Below are 26205 nucleotides of genomic sequence, written 5' to 3' on the forward strand. Positions count from 1 at the left end.
TTATGTGGCAGGACAACAGGGCTGACATACTTCCCCCTTATAAAATTGCCATTCCAGGGTACCACGCTTTCCACACGCATGAACCCCTAAAGCGTGGAGTGATAAAGCGAATGTACTGAAAACCAGGCTTTCGCAACCGGACGACCCGAGCAAGCTATTGCTGGCACTTTTGTTTGCACTTTTGTAAAGGCTGGTGGCACCCTACCCAGACACCCCCCACGCACGCCCACTGCAAGGAACTAATGTCAAAAGATTAGCATGCTGCAATATATCATTTTGCAGCATCTTGGCGCACTGCAAGGAAATGCGCTGTGGACTGACCACGACGGCAACAAGGTGCATACTAACGAACGAATTTTGTTTAAGGTGAAAGCCTTTCTAGGCTCATCGAACAAAATCCCGTGTGCGAGAGTTGTGTGCGAGATCTGTAAATGCCTCCTAGATTCCGTGAGATGTGTTCGCCTTGTCAAGCGTTCCTGCCATCTGCAATTCCACACTTGAACACGCACCAAGGAACGCCACGCAACAGGAGCGATGGTGTGCCATCCAAACTCAGACTTGCCTGAGAAAGTGTGGCAGATGCTGCGCCTTTCCTTTCCTGTAAACCAATTATAGTTTTATGTAGCACTGCATCAAACGCCAGTAAGAGAAAAACGATGAGAGGCAAATGATAGAAGAGGAAGGGTAGGCTTTCACCATTCTCCTCTTAAGAGGCATCTAAAAGACCCTCCAATTTTTTTTGTGAAATTTGCAGTGGGTTTATTACATGAGTGGACCCATTATGCGAGTAAATAAGTAAATGTGGTAATCGATATGACCGTTAACCCTCTAAGCCATGGCACACCATTTAATTAAACGCCGCAGGTCGATGTTGCGTGCTGTTACCCCGTCAAGGGCATGGAGCGAGAGGGGTCGCGTTCCAGGACATTCTAGAAGTGCGAGCTACTTTAATGCCAGCGCCTCCACTGTACGCTGCCTTGGCCACGGCCAGGCTGGAGAAGAGAGGCGCTAAATGTGGCGCGCTCCGCTGCCTTCAGTCCGGCTGTGCCTTGGCAAAGCCTCGAGAGTACCTACGGCTGCATCACAGCGAAGCACACGTTTTCTTCTGCAGGGGCGCGATTCGAAGTTCGGCAAGCCAGACTGCAGTGGTTTGGGTGCCACTTTGCGACTCTGAAGTGCAGTCGCTTGATTGTTTTGCGGTGAAATCGGGATCGAGAATTCCAGCAAAGCACAAAAAATCGTTGAATTGAGAGGGCCGGTGCAAGCCGTGGCTTCGAAGTGTACGGTTATATTTTCATCACAAATTATGGGACCACAAAAATTCCTCCAATTATCTGGAGTTTCGGATTAAGCAAGTTTGAAGTACAGTGAAAGCTCGTTAATTCGAACCTCGATAATTCGAGTTTTCGGATAATTCGAACCACACTACTTGGTCCGGCCAAGCTCCATAGAGATCTGTGTATAAAAAAGCCAGTTAATTTGAATGCGAGTCGGTTCCGCTACGAATAATTCGAACTACGCGCCGCCGCGTCTGGGCGGCTTGCGCACATCAAGTGGCAAAAAATTTTTAAAAGAAGTAAAGGAACACCTTCGCAATCGGAAGGCATAATTAGAGGCTGTGCACGTTCAAAACAGGGACAGATGAAACCAGGTAAAAACTTGGATGAGTGGGTAAAACAAATGGCGCCATGACCGGCGCGGCGGCCGGCGGTGTTGGAGGGAAGGGACGGCGGCCACGGCAAGGTCAGTGCATGGCCGCTGCCGCAGCTGCCTGCTCTCTCTTCTGCGCAACCTCCGTAGCTCGCAACTAAATACTCGTTAATTCCAACCCTGTTAATTTGGAAATAGGGATATAAGTACTGTCCGCGCGATCCCAGCCAACGCTTATGAAAGGAACTATGGGTTAAACTTTTTTTTTTTTTTGTTTCCGATAGCCATCCATATTTCCCCCCTTTAGTTGTCAACGGAAGCATGCAAGTCAGCTGCGATCATAACTCCGGCTTTTAGCACCGTTCGCTTCAAAAGCCGCTTGCTGCTATGGTGCGTTCTGATGGTTCTGATGATCATTGGAGTGGCAGTAGACGGCGCTTGCCCTAGTCACTCATAGCATAATAAAGCGAACCAACTGAAAAGGAGGCTTGCACAACTGGACAAGCGCTGGCACTTTGCCAAATTCGCTAGTCAGAAGATAAACACGCCATTATCGCTGCGCAGCATCTTGGCGCACTGCCAAGAAATGTGATGTGGACCGAGATGGTGCGAAACGGAGGGGTGCGCTAACAACTCATTTTTATTTATTTTTTTCAGATTCGTAGGCACAAATCGGGGCTGAGTGGGTTCATTATGCGAGCGGGTTCGTTACGAGACTAAATATGGTACATTTACTTTAATACAAATGGTTCTTGTCAGTTTTTTCGAGGCCATTCGATAATTCGAACATAGGATAATTCGAACTTTTTTTCCCCGGTCCCGTGAAGTTCGAATTAACGAGCTTCAAGTTTTTACTGTATATATAATATCGACTGCGCCCCTGAATCACTGGAGCAACGATCTCACTCCAAACTTTCTGCAGCGTCTTTGAAAGACAACTCTTTGTCGCTAGGGAGAGAAAACAAATATTCAATGATACGGCTTTGGCTGTCCACTCACGAGCACGCACACCACACGTTGCCGGACTGCGCCCCACATTCTACTAAAGAGCAGACCGCTATATAAAACTTTTTTTAGGAAGTCTCGACTTGCATTCTGGTCTGTACAGCAACCTAATGCAGCCCGCAGATAGCCTCCCTATAGTGCAGTAAAATGTTAAAATAGAACTAGACAGGGAAAACATTGCCCTATCTGCATCGCCCAAAACACAAACACACACACAATGTCACGCACAATGTCACGCACCTGCCTGGGGTCAAACACAAAGGACGTGTCGAACGGGTCGGGTGATGCCAGCGTGGCCGCGGCGGCTATCGTCGTCTCCATCTGCTGGATCCCCTGCAGAACAAGAGGCACAGTTACCATGACAACAGCACAGAGCACTTAGTGCTCCCCAATCATGAAAAGCAGCCTAGAGACACTCTCAGGCCTCTTTACAAAACCTGCCAGGCCCAGCCACACATGGTGACATGGAGGCAGCTACACAGCCACGTGCAGCTATGCATTACACCAGCCCCCCCCATGTTCCCCAAATTTCACTGATGCTACGATGTTGTGCTTATTGCAGAAATGCCTACCAAAAAATCAATTTTTAACACTCGCTCTAATTTTCATTTGACCTGCTTTTCGATAAAGCTTGAACTCGCTACACTACATAACTCACCCACATTTCATGCTGTTCACTACTTGCAAAGTAAGCTCTTACACGTGCCAACTGATGCAAAACGAAATACTACAGTCTAAGACAAGTCTTTCTATATGAGATGTGTATTGGTTATCGCGCACATTAAAATAAGAAAAATTTGTAAACACAATAGAACGCAGGCACACACAAAGGAAAAAAAGCATGACAGGACACCTTTCGAGCTCTTCTGCATTCTCACTTTTTCTCTAAGCATGCACTGTGTTCAATTTGATGCACAAACAAGTTTCAAAAAATTTAACGTCGCAATAAGCTCTGCAGCGCACGTCATCAGTTTGCTTACCATCATGTTGCACATGCTTACGAATAAGGCCGGTTTGAGCACCATAATTCAGAACCAAACATGAGATGGGTAAGTAACGCAAGGACACCATCAAGTTGCCTAATGCTACAAGAGCAGCTAAAATTTTAGGCGTCTTACCAGCAAGACCGACAAGCTACGCAAATGGCGAACACAATCGGGCCTCCAGAACATGACGTGCAGTCGTCCGATCGGTTCTTGCACCACGCGTCGGCCGGAGCTCAATGACTGAGCGCAACTCACCTCCTGCAAGCAGTCCAGCTCCGACTGCAAGTCGAGGAGGTCGTCCACCGTGGGGGTTGTTTCCGGCACAGGGGGATCGCCACTGCTCGCACCCTACACACGAGCCGAGCACATGCACCACTACTAGAGGCATGCGCATACACGTGCACCACGTGGTTCCCGCTACGGGGGAAATCAAAATGGGAGGCGCCATGCACAAACATACTCGAGGGATGATGGATGGTCCAGTATCAAGACGACAACTTGGTGGGGTGAAATGAAAACACTCTGCATGCACAGCTTTCGCCAAGCCAAATCAAAAGCACCGCGCCAAGGCTAGCTCCTTCAGAAATGCAACTATGACTACACATACTGATCGCACTAACCTAAATACTAGTCTACGATGCTGCCTGTGAGAAGACCTAGTGGCAGAGAAGCTGTAAATGCCTCTCAAGAGAAGCCCTTCAGTCTATTTGCATTTACCTTAGTGTCATGGCATTGCAGTCTACCACCACGCACTTGCTTCTGCGGGGTCGCGGCCATTACATGGCGCAAGGCGTCTGACTGTGATGACGTGATACTAGATACTGGTGGATAGGCTCCATCGAGAGGCGTCAACTGCTTCGTTTATGAGCTATATCTGATTATGCACAACATAGCCTAAGGCTGCTACCATGGATAGCAAAACACTTTCAGCAGCACAGGTCCGGGTCTCGGTGACAGCCCTCAGTTCGTTTAAAGACGACCAAGGAGCAGTCAGTGCTCATGTCACGGAAGTTGGCGCCAAATTTCATCTAGTTTGATTGAAGGACAGCCTCGCTTTTATGCTAAATATGTACATTTCTTATGCTTCAGTGAAGAATTATTTCATCTTCCTTTTTCAACTGCAAATATTTTCATGACCAATACAGTCACCAACCAATTTCGCGGAGTCTCACGGGACTGCAAAATTGGCCTAAAAATCACATTTCGCCAAAAAAAAAAAATTGCTTCTTCCAATAGTTAATATTGTGGAGGAAGGTAGTTTTATGCAGACTGCAGGTGGTGACTGCTTTCATAAGCACAGCATTAATAGCTGTACTGCTATCATAACATTTAGGATGAATGCACAAGTTGAGGAGATGTCTAGATATGAAAGGTTCCCTTACATGGGGATTCACACTGCACCTGCCTTAACAAAAACCAAAAAGAAAATGCAAAGATGGAAACAAGACATGAGAGAATGAAACAAGTTTCATCTGTATGGGGTAAAAAAGTAAAGGCATCGCCATTTTTCTTTTGCTCAGTACATCCGTGAAGATGTATGCTTTTTACATGCTTTGCTGATGCCTTTATACTTGAAATGAAAGGCCTAAAAAAAGCTGGGTATGCCAACAGGTACAGAATATCAGCCCTGCTGATTTCAAGACGTCGTTTCAGCTTGAATTCCGCATATTTTCAATAAAATTTCTCATCCTTCTTCAAGCCGAAATTATTAAGGCTCCAATGTATGCAATATAATTATATAGTACTGTAGAACATATAGCACTGTAGTAAAAAAGAGATAAAAAATGATTTAGCAATTTTCAAGACGTCGTTTCAGCTTGAATTCCGCAGATTTTCAATAAAATTTCTTATCCTTCTTCAAGCCGAAATTATTAAGGCTCCAATGTATGCAATATAATTATATAGTACTGTAGAACATAGCACTATAGTAGAAAAGAGATAAAAAAAGATTTAGCAATTTTTTGTGGCTCATCCGAATCAAGCAGTCTTACCCACTGGCTCTATGGGGCATGTCGCCACGCCACGGAAAGTCCCAATAATCAACCATTTGCGGAAAATAGGGGTCAAAATCTTCAGCCAGTGACTGAAAAACCTTATGGCATACCTGACTTGCACTACTTGCTTGGTCACGAAAAAAAAAAAAGAAAAAGAGAATGAGGTCCAATTAGTTACAAAGCTGACAGTACAACTAAAACTCGATTTAACAAAGCTGAGGGAAGCCACAAATTATTTTGTTAAATCAGGAACATCAGTAAATTCAGGCAGTCATTTCTTGGTCACTCAAATCAATAAATTCAATTATACAGTGTAGCCACGTCCACAAAGCTATCGCAATGTCATTTTGGCAGAGCCCGATTACTCCAAAAACGAAATTGCGGCCCGTGGGAACAACCAACACCTCTAGCACATATCAAAAAGAAGAAAAAAAAACAGCGAAACTTGTTACCCCAACAAGAAGAGAACCCAGGGGACTACAAATTTATATCCCAGCAAACAAGTACATCTGTGATCTTTGCTTGAGTGTATGTTCTAAGCAACCAAGCAACGACCGCACAGACTGGATTTCTGTTCCGACACGTCTTTCATCTCTTCATGTGTTTCAGCAAACTTCTGCAGCAGATAAAAGACATCCACCACTTCACCCACCATCTAGCAAGTTCAGTTCAAAATTACAAATCTCATTTCCCAGTTTGGTAAAAGTGGGACGAAGGAGCTCTCCGATGTTACCGTCGGCTCGAATCAAAAACTTTTGGAGCATTCTTTACTAAACAGACCAGAAATGAATGCTTTCTCAGCTCGTTAAATCAGGACAGATCACGAAATTGGTTTCATAATTTTGAGTTAGTCGAAGCATTCGATACTATGGATGTCAAGGGTGGGAGGGGGGGGGGGGATCAGAATATCTTCGTTAAGTCAAAGCTTTTGTTAAATCGAGTTTTGGCTGCACAACAGTACAAAGGTAACCGCAGCTGCAATGCTACTTCAAGCCTATAGCACATGCACAGGTCTTATGGAGCCGGCGGTAGGCAGCATAGCAAACCATGAAGTTCAGGCCTTACCTTGCTTGAACAGCAGCCTGCGAAGCCCTCTCCCAACTTCCCTCCCCCAACTCGCTGCACCCCAGGCAGCACAATATATTGGCTAATATTGGTACTTCATTGGTAATGTCCAGGCCAACACAGGGCCAATGTACTGCCATCATAGTGCCAATATAGGGTCTAAGGTTATTGGTAATGTCTAGGCCAACACAGGGTCACTGTACTGCCATCATAGTACCAATATTGGGTCGAAGGTTTGTGCCACCTAGGACAGAGTAATGGAGGGGTGTGCGCACCTGTGGGCTGCAGATCACCTCCTGTACCTCCCCGCGGTTGGAGAAGTCGTTATGGGGCGTCCAGGCCTGCAGCTGCTGCCGCTGCTCCTGTTGGGCCACGCGCAGTTCATGCTGCTTCATCTCCAGCACCACCTGGAAGAGGTCGCGCAGGGCCACCACCAGCTGGGAGGCCGCTTTCTCAGTCTTGATGGCAACAAAGCGGTGGCAACCGTCCTGGGTCATGCAGACGTAGCCGAAGGCCCGCGCGTCGCCCGCATCTTGCGAGATGAACGAGATGCGATGCACTGGGTGGTGAAACACCAGCTCCTGTTTTGTGGTGGGCACGGAGGGAAGGAGAGGAGGGGGGAGAGTTGTCAGGGAAGATATTCGTAGATTATGCCGACAAACTGCGGAACACAGTGCCGCTGTTTATTTTGTGGTTATACTGCAAAAAAAGTGCCTTTGGCCGTTTTCAACAACACGAAATTCCCTATGTGCATCGCAGTTTCGATACATACAAGAGGTATGCAAATACTGAAATTTTCAAATATGAATCGAATCCAAATGAGAAGAAACACTTGAATATCGAATACCTGACTAGTGAAATAAGGAAACTGGCAAATTAAACAATACCAAATGTTCGTCTTCTCTATTTCAGAATCCATGTGATGTTTGTGATTAAAATTAAACTAAAATTGTTCAGGAGTATGTACTGAAAAATACAGTATAAATTTATATACAGGATTTCATATACCAGTTTCTGCACAGGAAGAACCTGTATGAAACTAGGTGGAGCTGTCATATCAGCACTGAATAAAGTAAATTTTTGTTAGTTTGGACTAAAGAGACCAGAAAATGTCTGCAAATTAACAGAGAACTTTACTCACTTAAGGGGCCTGAAAAATTGTGAAAAAGTATGCATCAGAGTAAGTTGATACGAACCTAACTAACAACGACGTTTTTTTCCCCGATTTTGTCAAATGCTTTGCTTTGCACAAACTGTTGAGAAAGGGATGGTCCCTCTTTACTAAATGGCCCTGTCGCGTTTTGAGGATGTTTCACTGCACAGCCCACGCGGTCGAACATTACGGTGAAATCCGCAGTCAGGGAAAGTGCAGTGAATTCGAAAATTTTCGGCGTATTCGGTAGTTCTCGAAAATCAGTTTCTCAAATACGAATCGGATACCAAACATAATCGATTCGTATTCAAAATTTTTAATATCCGGAAATCCCTAGTATATACGTGCCTTTTTGCAATACATCTATCAATATGTTCCTACCACATCTAAAAAGCAATAATCTCATATTAAGCTATCCTGTAGAGTATGAAGTAGTGCTAAAGGTAGACTTTGCCAGAAACATCAAAGGTAGTAGCAATGTACAAACCAAATTTTTCTCAAGTTTGTCCATTTCTTTCTCTAATCTAAGCACTGAAAGCACTGAGGAAAAAAGTACACTTCAGCAATGATTAAACGAGTTTTTTAAATATATTTCAAAGGATAATCGCAAAGAAGTCATCTGTGCTCCTTTTGTGCTTGTCTTCGCCACACCTGACTCGCACAGTTTCTTCTAACTGAAGACAATGCAAATTCAATTTAATGTCAATCTGCAAGCATTATAATAGTGGCACTATAAATTGCGTGTGCCCATCACAGAAGCTGAATGCCAGTCCTGGGAAGTAAATATGTCAATACATAAGGTACTTCAATTTTTGAGTGGCGTTTTTTAAAAATTTATTAACAATGGACCACAAGTTTTGGTACTGACCCCGGTCTTGTCATCGCGTATCTTGATTCCTTGGAGGGAGACGGTCAGCTGTACCCGCTGTTTATGCTCGCCGGACGCCCTGACAGCCATCTGGGAGCAGAAGACAAGGAAGAGGAAGAGAAAGTAATTCTTCCTACTTTCTCCCTCAGATGAAATGGCATCACACGAAGCTTTACATATATTAAGTGCCAACCACAACAAACACTATCACCCTTTGCTAGCACAGATGAACAAAGGTCATTTATCAAAGTCAGTCTAACTGAACAGCAACAAAAGTCTGTTTCTAACTGAAAAGCATCAGTGGGCTTGCTGGCTGAAAAGCTGCATACATAATGTCGATTGGATAAATTCTACCAATACCCAATATCGATCCATCATCGGCTATAGTAAAGACAAATAGTATCCTCATGCAAGAGGAAAGAACAAGGTCAAACTGCGAGGAGGGGTGTGCAGAAGGGTTAAAGTCGAACTGAGATGCAACTTATGACTTCACTGAGACTTTCCTGGGTGCTGCGTTATGAGCGCCGGGTCCCAGCCCAACTAACCACATCCTCACACATTATATTCCTAACCAATGCAACACTGTCCATGCCCTCTTCAGAGTGTTAGGCTCTAAATTTGGACATAGAAATCATGAAACATGGCAGTTTATCCCATAAAATAAAAGGAAGCTGCAGAAATGAACTGAGTTGCGCAGGCCAGTCAAGGCTGCATGCATTGTTACTGAATTACTTACAAAGGAACCTCATGCATGAGCAAATGCATCTGTTCAAGTATGTCTGAGCTCGATTTATGCCTGCCCATAGTTGTTGGTGCTTAACTATGTGAAAAAAAAAAAAGATGAAATTTATTTACTTTTTCATTTCACATTAACTGCACTTAATTCTCCTCATCATTTACGCTTTACGCCAACTTGCAACATAAGTTTACTGTTAGCTGCCCACTTATACAGTAGGACCCCTCTATAGTAAAGTCATTGGGACCAGGAAAAATCTTTACTATATCGGGTTCTTTACTACATCAGTTGCTAGTGATGACATGGTCCTGAGATGCTGCCTGGTAGTTAAATGGGCACTTACTGAACACATCTTTTTGCTTAATGAAAAAAAGAAACAACACTAAAATATTTTACATCTCTCTCTTATGGTCCCTACGCCATTTCCTTTTCTTAGCTATAAGATTTCCTTTTTATTGACATCATCTTTAGCATGTATGCAATGTGGCTACGAATACAACCACGTTTGATTTCATGTGAAAACCAAAGCCTTGCATTAACACGGCTTCATCTTCCGATGTTGGTGTCATTTAAAAGGGAATATGAAAAATGCGTGCGACAGACGAGTACTGCAAAACCACACAGGCCGCGTTTCCAATTCTTGCCACCGCTCACACGTGCATCGCGCTACACATGCAGTGACACTCGGTCTTTTTTTATTTTCCGAAAACATCTCCCTCATGATCCTAGATAGCGCGCGTGCCTTTACTATAAAGGGGGAAAAATGTACTCTCGTCTATGGACGTTCAACAGGGACTTCAGTCTAACTTCACAATATCCGAGTTTACTATAGTGGCGTTCTATTGTACTAGGGAATACACGTACAGTTTCTAAAGTTTACAGCCCAGACGTTCTGCTTTTAGGCTGTGTAGCGGCACTCATTTAAAATTCATGGCAGCAGTCCTCCCTTTTATTTGGAGGGCGTAGGACAAAAATCTTACCTTCAGGATATTTACGACACTTGCAATGGATTACAAGCCACAAGGTACGGCTCAAACGCAGACCCCCTGGGCCCTAATCTCCTGACTAAGCCTGCACTTAGCCACAGAAAACTGTCATCGCCTTTATGCCTTTCTTGCCTACAGAGTACCAAGAAATTAATCTCTACGTTTGCACAGACCGCCCGCACATCACTACTGGCGCATTTGTTTGGAATGTCGGGAAAACTGCAGGCAATTACTTCTCGGCTGCTAAAGTCCTCCATGTCTATACATCGGTACTTTCTTCTGAAAGTTCTCACACAGCAAACAAGTTCGAGGAAAATGGAGAGACCTTTCCTGCAAGCCCTGCTTTTCAACCGGAATCATACCACCCAAGACACAATGAGTTACCAATGTGCAATGGTCATCCTTACACACTTCCGAAACCAAAGTGCATAATGCAATGATGATTTCCACCTCAAAGCAAGATGGCCTCAATGTCAAACATTGCAGTGAATGGCCCTATTGGCACAGTATACATTCTCTTCCATTTTTCTTCTGTAAATTACAACATAGGAATATGCAGTGACCATACAGATGAACTTCAGGGCAAGCACCATGAAGCCCACTCACATGCAAGAGCCCATTGAAGTGAGTCGTTCATGAACTTTATATAGTAGGCGCAAAGCAGCTCTATAGCGTTGAGTAAACATGGAGCCTGCCTCATTCAGAATGTTAAACTTCAGCAGTGCAAAAATTTAAATTACTTACACTATGTAGAAATAGACAGAAATGAGCCCTTCTTGCATTACAAGCGCCGTTATCAAGTGCGCATAACTATGCAAACATTAATGCTACCCAAACGTTTCACTGAACACACTGCCGTATAGGCAGGATTAAAAAAAGAAAAATTGGGTGGATAGTTATGCAGACTTAGCCAGGATCTTTAAGCAGGATTTTAGTGCTAACAACTTTGGACAAGGTCTATGGCTAGCTGGCTGGGATCAACAGCAAAGCACTTAAATTTACTCGACTCACCAAGCAAACTATTACAGACACACACTCAAGGCTGGGTCTAGAAAGCAAGCAAATGCAAGTAGCATGACACATGTCGACACTTGTGGTCAGTAAAACAAGGGAAAAAAAAAAAAAAAATACTTGTTTAGCCCCATCTGCCATGAGGTTCGCATACACCAAAGCTAGCTGGTTTACGGCAACACTTCAATGAAATGTACTGTCTGAAAATGCTCAAGGCCTTGGGACATTGGTGCCTGTTTGGCAGCGACACTAAGGCAAGCAGACAGCCAGGCCTGTACTCGACCATTCATTTCAGAAGCTGCCAATGCCAAGATGCAGGTCAACAGCTAGAACGGGTGTATAATGGGAGCCACTGTTTTTATGCAAAGTCTCATCCATCTTTTTTACGACCATCTGTACACACTATGCCCTTACTGCTCAACTTGCACAGAGTAGCAAACTAGATCAATATGCTCCCAGACTAAGTCTCTGCCTTCCCTGTCTTTGAAGTTTCTCTTTCTGATAAAAACATGCCACACGTGAGGAAGGAAACTGAAGGAAAAGAAGGAGGGTAGGAGTGCGCTCTCTTCTTTTTCTCTCTGGTGTGCCACCCACCTTGAGCCGGGTCATAGTGTCCTGGCACATGCGGTCCCCGCGGGCCTCGGGTACCGCCTGGCTGCCGATGAGCTTGGCCCGGAACATGAGTCCCTCCCCCTCAAACCGGAATGGGTCACCACCCTTGCCGCCACTGCCACTTCCGGTGCTGCCACCACCGCCGCCACCACCGCCACCTGCGCCAACATCACCACTCCAGCATTCATTCATATTTATGAGCAGCACGCGCGTAAAAAAACTATGTTTTGCTAGTTCTTTTACACTATTATAGTAATAATATATGGCCATCACACACATATCTTTAAAGCAGTATAGATGCAAAACTTTTTATTTCGTGCATTATGCTTCATAACGATGCATAAGGTATTACCATACATGAATCACCAATCACTTATAATAGATTTTTACAATTAGAATTACAATTGTTCAGAACTACAATTACGATTTCCTTTCTCACCAGTTTTGGTTTCAACAGCAGAGCAACGGTTGTGACGTCAAAGAGGAGTCTAGGTCACGAGAAGAGTGCAAACGTTGTGAAATCGCTCCTTTGCCATTTTAATTCACCGCAACGCTAAACCCAGCCTGCCTTGAGAACAAGAATCAACACATTAAGAAGCAGTGACTGTATCGCAGTTTTTTTTTGTTCCTCCCGCGAACAAGTCTCCACTAACGTCACAGCTGTTACTTGTCTGTTGAAACCAAAACTGAAATTAGAGGGAAAATAAAGCTAAATTATAAGCTACTAAGCAAGTTTAGGCAGAAACAAGGTGGTGATCTATGTACTGTAATGCTGTAAGTGTCATTAACAAGAAAAATGCAATGAAAGTTTGGTGTCTATGCTCCTCTAAAAATGAAAAAAAGTCATTCAGGTAAAAGAAAGTGCACTTCCAGTTTTTTTTTATAAATTTCCATTAACCTAAACAATTGTCCATGTAATTTACGTGATACAAAACTGCATCATAGTTGCTTGCTGTTTTATTCATTTTAATTTGCACCATTTCTTATGGAAGCCTGCCCAAAAATTAAAATAACAAAAACATGAATAAGCAGTGATTTTATCACAGTTCTTTCAAGTTTCATGTGGCCAAGGTGCACCTACGGTAGTGCAGTCATCAGGCACCTGAACCCAAAACCTAAATCGGAAAAAATTTAACCACAAATTATTTGGCTGTTATACGTAAATTCTGCTTTAATATATATATACACTATTGCTCTGTGCACTGTTCCAAAAAAGAAAAAAAAAAAGTGAATCAAAAATTTTGGTGTTTCTACTCCTTTATGTGTAATTTCTATTACATTTACGTGTTCTTGTTAAGAAAAAAAAAGCTTCGGTGAGAGGGGGAAAGATAGATGTGCTCTGTCTCATGAGGCGCTTGCACATTGTCACAGCTCAGTGAGAGTATTCCATAGAATGAAGGACCATAAAAATAAACAGTGGAGAAGATAACGCTTGATAAAAAGTTCAAAATATGCAATGCATAATACTTTATACAAAACTATAGGCGCTGGAAATTAACTGAACACACAAAAGTTCACCCGAAGTGCGCCAAGTCACTATACAAACAATACAAACATTAGGACTTATGTTTCAAACCCGTCGACTGGGTTCACTGTAAGTTAGGACGCTCGACTGCTGAACCCAAGGGCGCGGGATCGAATCTCAGCTGCGGTGGTCATTTTCGGATCAGGGCGAAAAGCAAGGTGCTTTTATACTGTGAAATGTAAGAGCGCAAAAGGACTTAAGGTGGTCAACATTTCCAGAGACCTCCCACTACAGCACCCCTCATAACCTGAGTCACTTCGGGATGTTAAACACCATAATCCAAACCAAACCATATACCATCTCAAGTATAGCAAGAAGCGAAAGCATAATGAATGTGCAGAGTACATGAAAGTATAATGAAAGCTACAAGATATAAAATACACGGTTTAGTATACAGGGTTTAAAACTCGAAAGCAGCTCAGGCTATCAGGGATGCTGTAGTAGAGGACTCAGAATTCGACTGCCTGGGGTTCTTTTTACATGCATTACCATCGTATAATGACCGGGTTCCTTGAATATTGACTCCAATGAAATGTGGCCACCATAGCCAGAGTCCCCACACCTAATAGGCAAGCGACCTAACCTGTGAGCGAGTGCGGCGTGGCAAAATAACTAACATGTATTCGCTTAATACAATATGATGGCTTTTTAGAAACAGAACTATAATAACCTCTGAAGTAAATGTGTGGGATTGTTAAGTATGTGCATAATGTAAATAAACAAAATAGCACCACTTTTTAAACTTAGCTTCGAAGTACAGAGTTTAAATAAATCTAAAATGTATGAAAACTGAATTAGGCATCCAAAATTAGACATAAGTATCAATTAAGCATTCAAAAAATTAGGATCATCATACCACTTATACTCCAAATGTTCCGTTATGAACAGCAACAAAAACCTTTTGCCTATGCCACCAGCCATTGAATCCCATAATATTTCTGCTTCACCCTGTTACCTTGAGTATGTTAAACATGTTAACTTATCCCCCTCTTCACCCTGTTCCCATCATTACATGTTGAGTGATGTAAAAATCATACGACAGCACGGGAAATAAAAATTACAATGAGGACATTTTCCCTGCTACAAAAATATTCCCCTCATAATTTCACACAAAACATCACAGCATCCTGAAAGCACATGGACATGAGCTCATTTTAGCATGCATTCAATAAATTACACAAAAAAGTGTAAGCGTAGACATAAAGATAAAGAAAAAAATATCTCTGAGGCAAGCAAGGGACCACAAAAGCTATTGGGTGTGCAACCCTCAACCCCTGTGCAGATTGTAACTCGTTTCTGCACATCCTGGTATAATCTTGCAATAAAATTGGCCCACAAGTGCACAACAAATGCACAAATGCTTACCTTTTTCTTTCTTGGGGTTGCTGCGGCGGTTAGGCCGGCGGCCCCCATCAATCCGTGTCGATGCATGATTGCTCATGGCATCCTCCTGAGGGCTATCTTCGTCTTCCTCTTCTTCTTCTGCATGATAAAACAAGATGGCCGGCTCTATGAGCTTTATGAGACTACTAAATGGCACGCAGACGCTTTCAAGTGAGGGATACTAAAAGGCAACAGCTTATGACTTTGCTGCGTCCTCGTTATGAAAGTCAGTTGGCAGAGCATGAAAGAACACAGCTGATACTTAGTAGGCGACCTTGCTTTGTTTGTTTTGCAATGCCTTGGCAAAATTAAATGAACTAAACAACACAGGAATAAGTCTTCTGCTGCAAAAAACTCAACCTTGGGAACTGGCAAAGCAAAAAGTATCAAAACAGGTCCATCTGCTCGTCAAACACACAGTGCCTTTCAGACTGTTGCAGCCAAGCACTGATGATTTGTGCTTAAGGATGCGAAAACGTATGGGTGTGCCATGCCAAATTCCGCAGTAAAGTTGCGTTTGAAGTACTACATTTACACGGACACATACTAAAAACAAAATTTGTAATTTGGCCTAGGTCTGTATTCAAAGTTGCGTCGTTTTCAGAAGTGTTGTATCTAAGGTGAAACTAAAGCCTAACAGACCAAAACACAAGGAAGAGAACAGGACATAAGGCTGACTAGCAACTGAATTTTATTAAAGAATAATTTGTTTTCAGAAGCGTCAATATCTCCCTGACTCTGAGTCATCTGAATGGTGGAAACTCCGGAGCCATAAATGGTAGTGACATCTGGCTTGGTGTTTTCACTAATCATAGGACTTGAGGTTAGGGAGATAACAGTATTTCTGAAAACAACGCAAACTCAGAGTACAAACCCTGAAAGCTTATTTAGCAATGCATTCCCTCAGCCATATTGACTACACAGTTCAAGATTACTGTCCATGCATTTGCTTATTGAGGCCTGTTTTACTTACATAGCTATTACCCCTCTGGAAATGCAGCTTGTCAACTGTGGTATCGTTAGTCCAGTTTTATGAAGCCAACTGTCAACACATTTAATAAGGTAGATTTTTCACTGCCTGAACCCATCCCGTATTTTATATTACATTACATTTCATATGCCAGCACACGCACACAACATACGCACACAACATGGGCAACTGAATCTACTGTAGATACCCGATTTAGTTTGATGGGTGAATTAATCTTTTAACCAAAATATGTTTCATTGTTTTACTGCCGCACACGCGGATTAATGAATGAAATAGGAGGCGGTCGTTCGCAACAGCAATGCCAGTGTAAAGGTCTCACGTTGAGTGCAGCACGATCGTGATGAGCTAAACCATTTGTAGAAATTAGGAGAGCTAGTTACTGAAGCAATGAAAAGCGAAAACGGCCGCCGAGGTGCTACCGCTCGTGCAAAAGAACAACTTCCTTCTACATGTTTACAGCATCGTCGCGACAATGAGCTGTGCTCAGTAACGCTATTCTAAAGAGCGCTCAGTGCACGGAAAACGTCAGAACTTGTTTTTATGTACAGTGTCGACTACAGACCATCAACTAAAAACAATTCGCGTTGCACACTGTTCTCTCGATCGGTTAACACAACTGGACAACTTGTTACTTAGCTCCCGCGCGCATTCCTCTGCACAAGAAAACAACGTAAAAAGTTTACCAGGGACCTGCGCAAAGAGCCACAACCACTTTTAACCAAGCAAGGCTGCACGTTGCAAACCCGCTCGGCTGACTGCGATCGAGTCGGCGCACGCTGCAAGAGGACACTGGCGCATCGCCTCAAGCAACGCTGCTCCGTTGCTACCGCCGCCAGGAAAGGAAAGTCACCAGAGTCAACCCGTGCATTTCGGAAGCGAAAGCCGACGCATCCGCGAGCTCCCTGGACGTCCGTCACAGCGGGTGCCCGGCGGACGAAACCCGCCGTGACCTCCGCAGACCTCAGTGACAAGCGCAGAGCGCGATCGGGAGCGGCACAGGGTCAGCAAGGCAGACAGCGGCGCTCCTGACCCTGCAAACGACGTCCAACGGAGGTGCAAGCTCACATGTTTCGGGGGTCAGCCCTTTGCAGCTCCCAGTGTCGGTAGCCGGTGCATGCTTCGCGCACAGGCTCCGACGACGGAAGCTCCTGCAGGCCGACGCGCCCGATCCCGTGTAGCGACAGCGGAGACAGTCCTCGTTCGCTCTTGCTCGACAGTCGTCCTACGAGTCGCACATCGAAAGCTCCAGGAACCCTCGGAGTCTGAAGACCTCTCAGTGACGCACGGTCGAATACAAATGTCTCATCGCCGCACCATTCGTTAACGCTGGAAGAAACCGCTAGGGAACCACAATCGCTAGCGAAGCGAAACAAACGTTTGCCTGCGAACGTATGGCCTCCAAGATCTAACCTTTTAACGATCTCGGAGGCCAAAAAGTTCTCCGTCCAGCCAACAGGAGCAGTGTGAACGCAGATCATGTGACCTAAGCCCGGGCCGCGCGTATTTTTCGTCTGCTGAGCACTTGGCTTCCATCGTATTCATAGGATGCTGCAAAATCACGTTTTGACATGGTTCAAACGTACGCGCGTTCATATATTGCTCGTCTGACTCTTTCGTGCGTACGTCCAGCGTTCAGGGCAGGATTATTAATAATGGGGGCCCTGGGGTACAGCGTATATGCAACCCACCCTACCCGAACTAAAACAGAACAAGGTGTAAACATGCACTGTGATCAGAACGAGATCGATGCATTAGTTTGGCTGCATACAGAACACATATAGCTATTACACCTTTACACGGCCTATTTAGCGGGAGAGAAGGAGTTGATGGAGGTGGAAAACGATTTTCCTTCTTATCAATTATGCTAGTTACAGCTTTTAGATGTTGAAAGCAGCCACAGAACGGAGGGATTGACAGGAAACCATAAAAAACTCTTCTCCAATCTCTAAGCAATTAAGTCCAGATAACCTCACAAGAAAGGGACCTCTCAGAGTGTGCGTGGGGTGGGGTACTGTTTTTGCAGCAGCTTGACAGTCTTCCCAAAGGTTAAACAAAGTAGGCGGGAGTGCCGTCCCTTTGTTCTGGTTTTGTATCTTCACATCCGTTGCTTAAAGTTTCGTATTTACGGCTCCATATATGAAGCAAGTTAGCCCTCTCTTCCGACCCTCGGAAACGAGGCCCTGGGCCGCAGCCTCTGTGAGAAATGTGTGTGAAATTTCCGGTATATTAAAAGAAAATCTCAGTTCCCATGCAGATGGATGGATGGACTAAATTTTAATGTCCAACAGATAAGGTGATCTACCCATCCCCCGACACACAGGTCAGGGGGCGGATGCCGCCGCCTCAGATGTAGGCTGGGAGGTCTTGGGTCCCAGCAGCCTCTTCAGCTAGTTGGACGAGTAGGAGCTGGAGCTCAGGGTCCGAGCTCATGCAGAGAATATCTCTTATAATATAGTAATAAATTGGTTTACAGGAAAGGAAAAAACCAATATCTGTAACACTTGTTTCTGTGGACCCCTGAACCGCGCCGTAATGGAAGGGAGGAAGGCGGAAGTGAAACTGGAAAGAGAAAGAGGAGCCGCAATGGAAGGCTATAGAGTAATTGTGACCACCTGGGGATCGTGGTGAAGAGTGGCAGTTTCTGGCCCTACGAGGCTGGGACGGTAGGTCAACGCCGCTTGCGGCGGGGGTCAGCCAGCCACCAAATTTTTATCTGTTGTAGACCGTCATTGCACCCGCCACCGCTTTGGTGGTGGACGACGGCTGTTGTTGCGGCGCGCGTCTTTCTCTCCCTCTTCTTTTCCTTTCTTCTCTATTAATTTTCCCTTCTGTCTGCACGAGGCAGCGGAGTTGGCTCAGCTACAGAGCCAGTAGCAGGTCCGTGCATTTTCTTTTCCTTCTTCCTACAGCCACAACAACAACTGACATCACAGAGCAGACGGATGCATCTCCGTTTCGCCTCCATTGAAACGCAGCTGCCGGCGGTCGAAATCGAACCCGTGAACTCCGGATTGACCGAAATACGTTCCCGAAAAGAAATAATTTGATGTTTCCTAGCCGAAACCCTGGTTGGAAGGCAAAATAATTAATGTCTACCGCAATTTATTGGTTAATTTGCAATTGCTTAATTTCCTTCGCAAACTGTTCTTGCTTGAAAGGCGCATGCTAAATTGGAAGTGAAATGGTACGACAACCAAGAAGCTATAGGCGCTACCTATATAACGGCACCGTAACCTTTTGATGCGAAAAAAGATAACTAGTGGCATCACGTTGAGGTTCGTTACTGCTGACTATGAGCATCCAGTTGGCCAAAAGAGAAGGAGTGTGGTTCCCATCTACAGCAGCGTGTTCGGTGCATATGACGTCGTTTCAGTGGCTAGACAACGGCGTGGTTTGGTTTGGTTTGGTTTGGTTTGTGGGGCCTAACGTCCCAAAGCGACTCAGGCTATGAGAGACGCCGTAGTGGAGGCTCCGGAAATTTCGACCCCCTGTGGTTCTTTAACGTGCACTGACATCGCACAGCACACGGGCACCTTGCTTTTCGCCTCCATCGAAATGCGGCCGCCGAGCCCGGGATTCGATCCCGCGTCCTTAGACTCAGCCTTCGAGTGCCCTAAACACACAGCCACGGCGGTGGAGCTTTTAAGCGGTGCCCTGGAATAGGGGCGCCAAACCTTTGAGACGGAGCCACGCCATCGACGTAAAGAAGATGGAGGAACTCTGTCGGCAATATCTCTAAATTAGAGCAATAAAGTTTATCCTATCCTATCCATTATTACTGTAAAATTGTTTACAGAACTATCTCCCCCCCCCCCCCCCTAAAGTACTACGCACACAAAAACAAGGACGTGAAGGTAGACACAACAAGCGCTATTGTGTGTACCTTTCTCGTCCTTGTTTTTATGTCTGACTGACTCGCCCAACGATGCACTTTTTCAAGCATAGTTCACAGAGCCTAGAAGGCGCGAATTTCGTATCGCAAGGTAGGTAGGTAGCAACTTTAATGATTGAAAAAAAGAACCAAGTGAGGGGGGGGGGGGTAAAGGGAAGTGAGGGAGCAGGACGACGATGGGCCCTCAGGCCGCTGTAGATGGCCGGGCACTTTTGAGCTTCGGCGACCCCTCGGGCCCAGCTCACTGTCAGAAGCTGTACCTCCGGCAGCGAGCTGCGCAGAGCGGCCTCCCATCGCTCCTGATGTCTTGGCCCTTGCCGCGGGGGCTTGGGTTTGTTCGGGCAGTTCAGGAAGACGTGAGTAAAGTCGGCTCTGGTGCTAGGACACAAGTGGCAGTGAGGCCGTCTGAAGTCTGCGCCAGAAAGCCTGGTCGCTTTTGGGAAGAGATTTATGCGGAGGAGGGTACAGCAGGCGGGAATTTCTATAAAATACGGTGAGGTCGTGGTAGTTAAGAAGCCGATCTCTGGCACAAATCCTTGTATCGCAAATCGCGTATGAGAGAGCTTTATTCGGACTCGGGCGAACGGAGCGCGCTGTCACGTGGCATTTTTAAACTTCGTGGGCTTTTCTTTTTTTGCCGAATAGGAAGAGCAGCGCTATAAGGCTACCTAGCCGGATGCACCAGGTACTCCCTTGATGGGGCTGGGACAGGTGGGTCACGTATACGCTTGCGGCGGGGGCTGGCCTGCTACCGAATTTTTATCTGTTGTAGGCCGTCATTGCACCCGCCACCGCTTTGGTGGTGGACGACGGCTGTTGTTGCGACGCTCCTCTTTCTATCCCTCTTCCTTTTCTTTCTTCTCCATTTTAACTTCTGTCTGCACGAGGCTGCGGAGGTGGCTCAGCTACGGAGCCAGTAGCAGTCCCGTGCATTTTCTTTTCCTTCTTCCTACAGCCACAACAATAACAACAGTGCCGCACCATTCTCGCGGCGCTCGGCAGCTTTCTGGTATTCACACCAGAGCATTAAAAGTCGTACATAAAAATAGTTCGTTATTATCCACCAAGTCTTCAAGTAAGCGGAACGAAAAATGCTAACCGATACTCAGATAGGCACTGCAACATTTACTTGTTTCGAGTTATTACGAACGCTTAGGTTGCTTTTTTTTTTTTTTAATCTTGGTTCATTTTAGCTCTGAGTCACAGTATATCCCGAATAAGCGTCCGGGTAAATGTTAGCCTTCCACCCTGCACAGTTTTCTGGAGGTAATTTCAACAGCTTACGCATATGACACCCAACCGGAATAGCGTAATTGCCGCCGTTGATACCGCCTCCGTCAAAGATTAGATCATCACGTAATGCTCAAAATTACCATTAGCTTCAGGTGCTGCCGTTTAGTGACAAGATGCATGAGCGGCGTGAGATAGGGGAAAAATGAGGTGAAAGAAAAAAAAAAGAGGCGAAATAGTTGAGATCTCGGGGTTAATTTCGGCTACTCGGGGGTCCTACCGTGCACAATCACACATCGAACCGTACAGACAGGGCTTTGGAATTTCGCTTCCATCAATACGCGGCCACCGTGGTCTGGTTCCAATCCGTGTAATTGGGCTCTGCAGCCGAACTAAACTGACTACTTAAATACCGCGCAGGTATAAGACGCTTCAAGCAGCGCCGGCTCAGTTCAAGGTAAGACTCAGTGTGAGAGCGTTCGAGTTCGTTCGTGAGTCCCTCTACCAGTCGTTAGCAAGTCATTGGAGTTTTATATTAGGCCGTTTGCCTTTGCTCTCGTAATTAACATAATAGTGCTCAGGTACTCTAAATGAATGAAACGGTTTTTCAGTAAAACATAGCGTCCTGATAGAACTGGCTCCATGTGCTGTCGGGGATATGAAAGGGCCACTTCCGGGTCCAGGCCTAACTTTACCTTGCTTATAGGACTGAGGTAGAACACCGTGAATCGGGAGGAAATTGTCAGTATCAATGGCAAATAAAATACCGCGCAGGTAATACAGCGTTTCTTATTGCGTTAAAGTATTTTTGAGGTAAGAACGCGGCATTTTTCTCATGGACGCAAAGTTGGAAAAACATCTTTATTTTATTTACAACATACTGCTAGCCTCGGTTGAGGCTGTCGCAAACGAGCTGAAATGAGCGATAACTGGAGAAGAATTTGAAACTGCCGATCAATAAGCAAGAAATTTGGAGGACGCTTAAGTTTCGCCTTTAAGAATGAAACGCGATAGCGTTATCGCGCTCCGTTCGCACCGTCTACTCATTTGCTTGTCGCGCTTTTGAGTGACACAAAGACGTATTTCACATGATACAACACTCGTTAACTTGTCCGAAGCATGACTGTTCGGTAATTGTTCTGAAACGTGATTCTGGGACGTAGAAGCGCTGCCAGCCACCTTGCCGAAACGCGCGGGCCTCAGGTTGTAGTTGTAGTTCGTCGGAAACATCGTTGCCGATCCGAGCCGGCGCGATGAAGATCTCGAAGGCCATGCCCTGTCTATCTTATTCCGTGAGCCACACGCATGATGGCGCTACGTGCACGCCAAGCGAAGAGGAAGTACAGCAGAAAATAATTTGCCACTCGCTTAACTGCGTGTTCTGTAATTCTGTAATTAACATGCTCATAATTATTATTATACGCCACAATACACTTCTCTAAGGGACATTTCTGAGACAACACCGCAATCAATAGACGCGCCATTGTCCATTTTACACCATCTAGCTGGCGTGGCGGAGTGCACGCAGAATTTCTCTCAGGTATACCACGCTCTCGATGAAATAGTGTCGAGCGGGGTGTACAACGGTTCGCTCATGCCTGACATCCATACGCGTTTTCCATACGCTATGCATACATAATAGCATCAGCATGTCATTCGGCACTCCTTCAGGGTCGGCGCATGGCAGATATCGGATACCGAATGGCGTTATTGGCAATTCCTTTTTTAAAGTTCGCTTCAAGATATCCCAGAGGAAAACTGAGTCATGGCGCTCCAAGAAGATGTCTTCAATGGTCTCGGGTTTTCCGCTGGCTTCAGTAAAGCACTTTTAAATCTAGCGCTTTAGGCACAACGTGCCTAGTGCTTTTAGCATTCCTTTTGTTTTGCTTTGTTGTTGTGTATTCAGAGTGTATGCTGTGTGCTTAAAAAAAAATTGGTAATAAAGAAACAAAACAAAAAAAAGCTGGCGTGGCGAAGTGGTTAGCGTGCTCGTTTCGCACCCCGGAGGCCCACGTTCAATTCCTCAGGTCAGCAATTTTTCGTAATCGTTTTTTATTTATTAATGCTTCTGGGATTTTTCGCTCACAGCTAACGCCGGACGACGCGGGACGGCGGCCGCCGACGACGACACCGACTTTTCTGCGACACGGGGCCCTTAACGCTATCGCGCTTAAACATCGAACAGTGACTTGAAACTGAACTACCTGAACGCTTAAAATAAAACAAACACAAACTGGCAATTTTCATGTTCAGCAACAGTTAATCAATAACGTGATTGGAATTAAACAACCTTACGAATCATCAGCAACACTACACAACTTACAGATAAATGAAGAAAGCGTAGTAGTGTTAACATCATCATCAGGCAGGGAATTCCATTCTCTAACCTCTTAGGAAAAAAAATGTTTAAATGAATCTGTTTCAATTATATTCATTTAAATGTTTTAACGTTTCTTCTGGGTATTGCATGAAGCCGATGGATATAAAAAGCGACAAAAGTTTAAAATTTAAACATCGTAAATTAAAAAAAAATTCCGATATAGCAATATGCTGGTTCATGAACGCTTTCGGGTTGCGCAGTGGTTACGGCGCTCGACTACTGTTCCCGAGGATGCGGGATCGAATCCCGGCCTCAGCGGCCGCTTTTCGATGGAGGCGAAAAGCAAGGCGCCCGTGTGCTGTACGATGTCAGTGCACCCTAAAGAACCCCAGGTGGTCGAAATTTTCGGAGTCCTCCACTACGGCGTCTCTCATAACCTGAGGCGCTTTAGAACGTTAAACCCCACAAACCAACCAACCATGAGCGCATTCGGACTGCACAGCTCTGGGTATGGATTTTTGCCCGCTTATTCATTTGAGCTCGGGACTTAGGGCTCATGCATTCCATATCATCATCATAGTAACCTGTCCACTCATCAGGCAGCATATGCCGAAAGTCGAAGCAGCGATCGAAGCCATTGGAGACATTCGCTGTTTAAAAGTTAAAATCACCGTTTGCTTCGTACAACCACACTCTGTACTTATCATGCATATAGGCAAAATACTTAATTTTCTAGACTCGTTCGCTGATGTGACGTATGTTCTCGACACCGCCAACCGTGCGCTGTAGTACTTGATACAGTACGTACCGCCACATAAAAGGGTTGATTCGATAGGTCTGGAAAGTCATTTTGCCCTACAATCAGCGCAGCTGGGCTTGTGATTATGATGGGGTGGTGATTGGTACTTGTGCGATATTTGCGAGACGTAGGCTGTTTCCCCAGTGAAGTCAAGAACCCAGCAGTTCGACTAGGCCTCTGTGAAGCTGATTTTGAAACCAGCAGACACGATAGCAGATGCCGTTCACACTGGAAATGCAGTCAGCGCATAAAGGCAGACAAATATATATGCCTGGTGTCTGGCTCTTCTGCGTCTTGTTTCGCTTGACGCTCTTCTGTGCACACATGATTACGAAAACCTGTATTCTTTTAATGAAATGCATCATTTTATGCTCGAAATGTCATTACTAACTCTTCGACCAACGAAAAAATTCCAGGAGTGCACGTAAGTACCTTTATGTATGCGGTACGTAAGGCAAAATCCTTGAGATTCTGTTTGGGAACTCCGTCCCAAATTCGATTTCACCACATATGTGAGATACGAGTCCCACTATGACTTCCCAACTTCGTATCATTGCTATCATAAGCCGGACTATAATCACTGCAGGGCGAAGCCTGGTTCTGTGCATCCACTTGGTCCCTGCAAACTTCCTAACCTCATCCACCCATTTAACTTTATGCAGCTTCCGACAACGCTTGCCTTTCCTTGGAGTTACACTTAGCGACCATTGGTTATCTTCTCTTCGTGCTACATGTCCTACGCATACCGATTTCGCCTTGATTTCGAATAGAAAGTAAGTCGTGAAAATCTTCATTTGTGCTTCGCGACTCTGTCGACGTGTGCGGGGGGGGGGGGGGGGCGAGCTCTGCGATTTTTGAGGCGGCATGGTGTCAAGTGTCTAGCTAATCTCTATTTTGGTGTATTAGCCATGGTGTGATGGCAACAGGGGCACATTGTCCCTAGGTCCACTTGTTTGTCTCTAGATATAGGAAAATTTGTTCTTGGATTAAGAGTTTGCTTCTAGATCTAGGGACATTTGTCCCTACGTATGATGTCGCATTCGTTCACACATTTTGTTCACAGGATCTTGTTTCGGCGCCAAAGAGGCAACGGATATCGCCTTAAAACGTTTAAAAAGCATTCCTTCGACAAAGCGTATAGCGGCCAGCGCAACGTATAAAATTTATGTTCCTGTTTATGTGGAATCCTGACAGTGAATGCTTCACAGACTTATGAATAGAATGTAACTATATTATCTGGCGCACGTACTGGAAGCGTCACCGGCCATGCCTTTGTCAAAGGAATGCCTAAAAAAAGGCTTTCCTGCTCGAGCCAGACTAAATGTCACTTGCCACAGAAGATTCCATTTCAGTCGCGACAGGCATACCATGCTGTTTCACAAAGCTTAGTACCATGCCTACGCCGTCCTTGATATATGCAGATCAATGTAGAGCAGGTAACGGCTATGGTACGCAGTTAATTTTACTGAAACGTTCGTGTGTGCTTTTTTGTTTATAATTGGTTAAACATACCAAAGCAACTCACGCTGTGAAGGGGGTTGTATTGGATGGATCAGAATAATTTATATTTCTGAAATCCCGGAAGGAATTTTCCCTTTACGGTACCAAACACAGACAAGAACAGCCGGAAAATGAAGCAACACAATTCCAGTAACCTTTGCAACGGGGAAAAAGAGTAGCAATTAGCGCGCCGTCCTTTCAGACAACGAAACAACATGTGGCTTGATTTAAATGAAGCGGAAATCCCCCCATCTAAATCATCCGTAATGGAGACCTGTCCCTATCAGGCCAGAAATTCCTTTTTGACCCAGTCACGGTCGCATAGATTGTGGCCTGGTTGCGGATGGCTCTATTAACGCATTCCACGGCAGCTAGGGCGATAGCGGGCCATAAGTAGCGACTTGTTGTGCAACTTGCTGCAGATTCAATCTGTTACACGCAGCTCGAGCATTCATGTAGTGGTTTGCGCACGCTCACAACTGCGCCGCTGTCTGCCGGG

General features: G+C 45.1%; 1 protein-coding gene across 5 annotated transcripts in view; it reads right to left on the minus strand.

Annotated features, from left to right (window-relative positions):
- Window positions 1-26205, minus strand: part of LOC146181247 (uncharacterized) — a 78376-nt gene that overhangs the window by 20010 nt on the left and 32161 nt on the right. For 2 of the 5 annotated variants that reach the window (XM_084576307.1, XM_084576308.1), the window contains exons 2-7: window positions 14957-15073; window positions 12049-12224; window positions 8722-8811; window positions 6976-7281; window positions 3897-3989; window positions 2896-2988 (exon numbers count right to left, since the gene is read on the minus strand). In XM_084576307.1, the coding sequence (XP_084432433.1) occupies window positions 2896-2988; window positions 3897-3989; window positions 6976-7281; window positions 8722-8811; window positions 12049-12224; window positions 14957-15073 (875 nt within the window). Of the gene's footprint in view, window positions 1-2895; window positions 2989-3896; window positions 3990-6975; window positions 7282-8721; window positions 8812-12048; window positions 12225-14956; window positions 15074-17030; window positions 17269-26205 lie in introns of those variants that run through there. The other 3 variants (XM_084576309.1, XM_084576310.1, XM_084576311.1) reach the window with 2 other exon arrangements.

Source organism: Amblyomma maculatum, chromosome 8, assembly GCF_055883805.1.
Source record: "Amblyomma maculatum isolate TAMU_Amacu chromosome 8, ASM5588380v1, whole genome shotgun sequence".
Taxonomy (NCBI): domain Eukaryota; kingdom Metazoa; phylum Arthropoda; class Arachnida; order Ixodida; family Ixodidae; genus Amblyomma; species Amblyomma maculatum.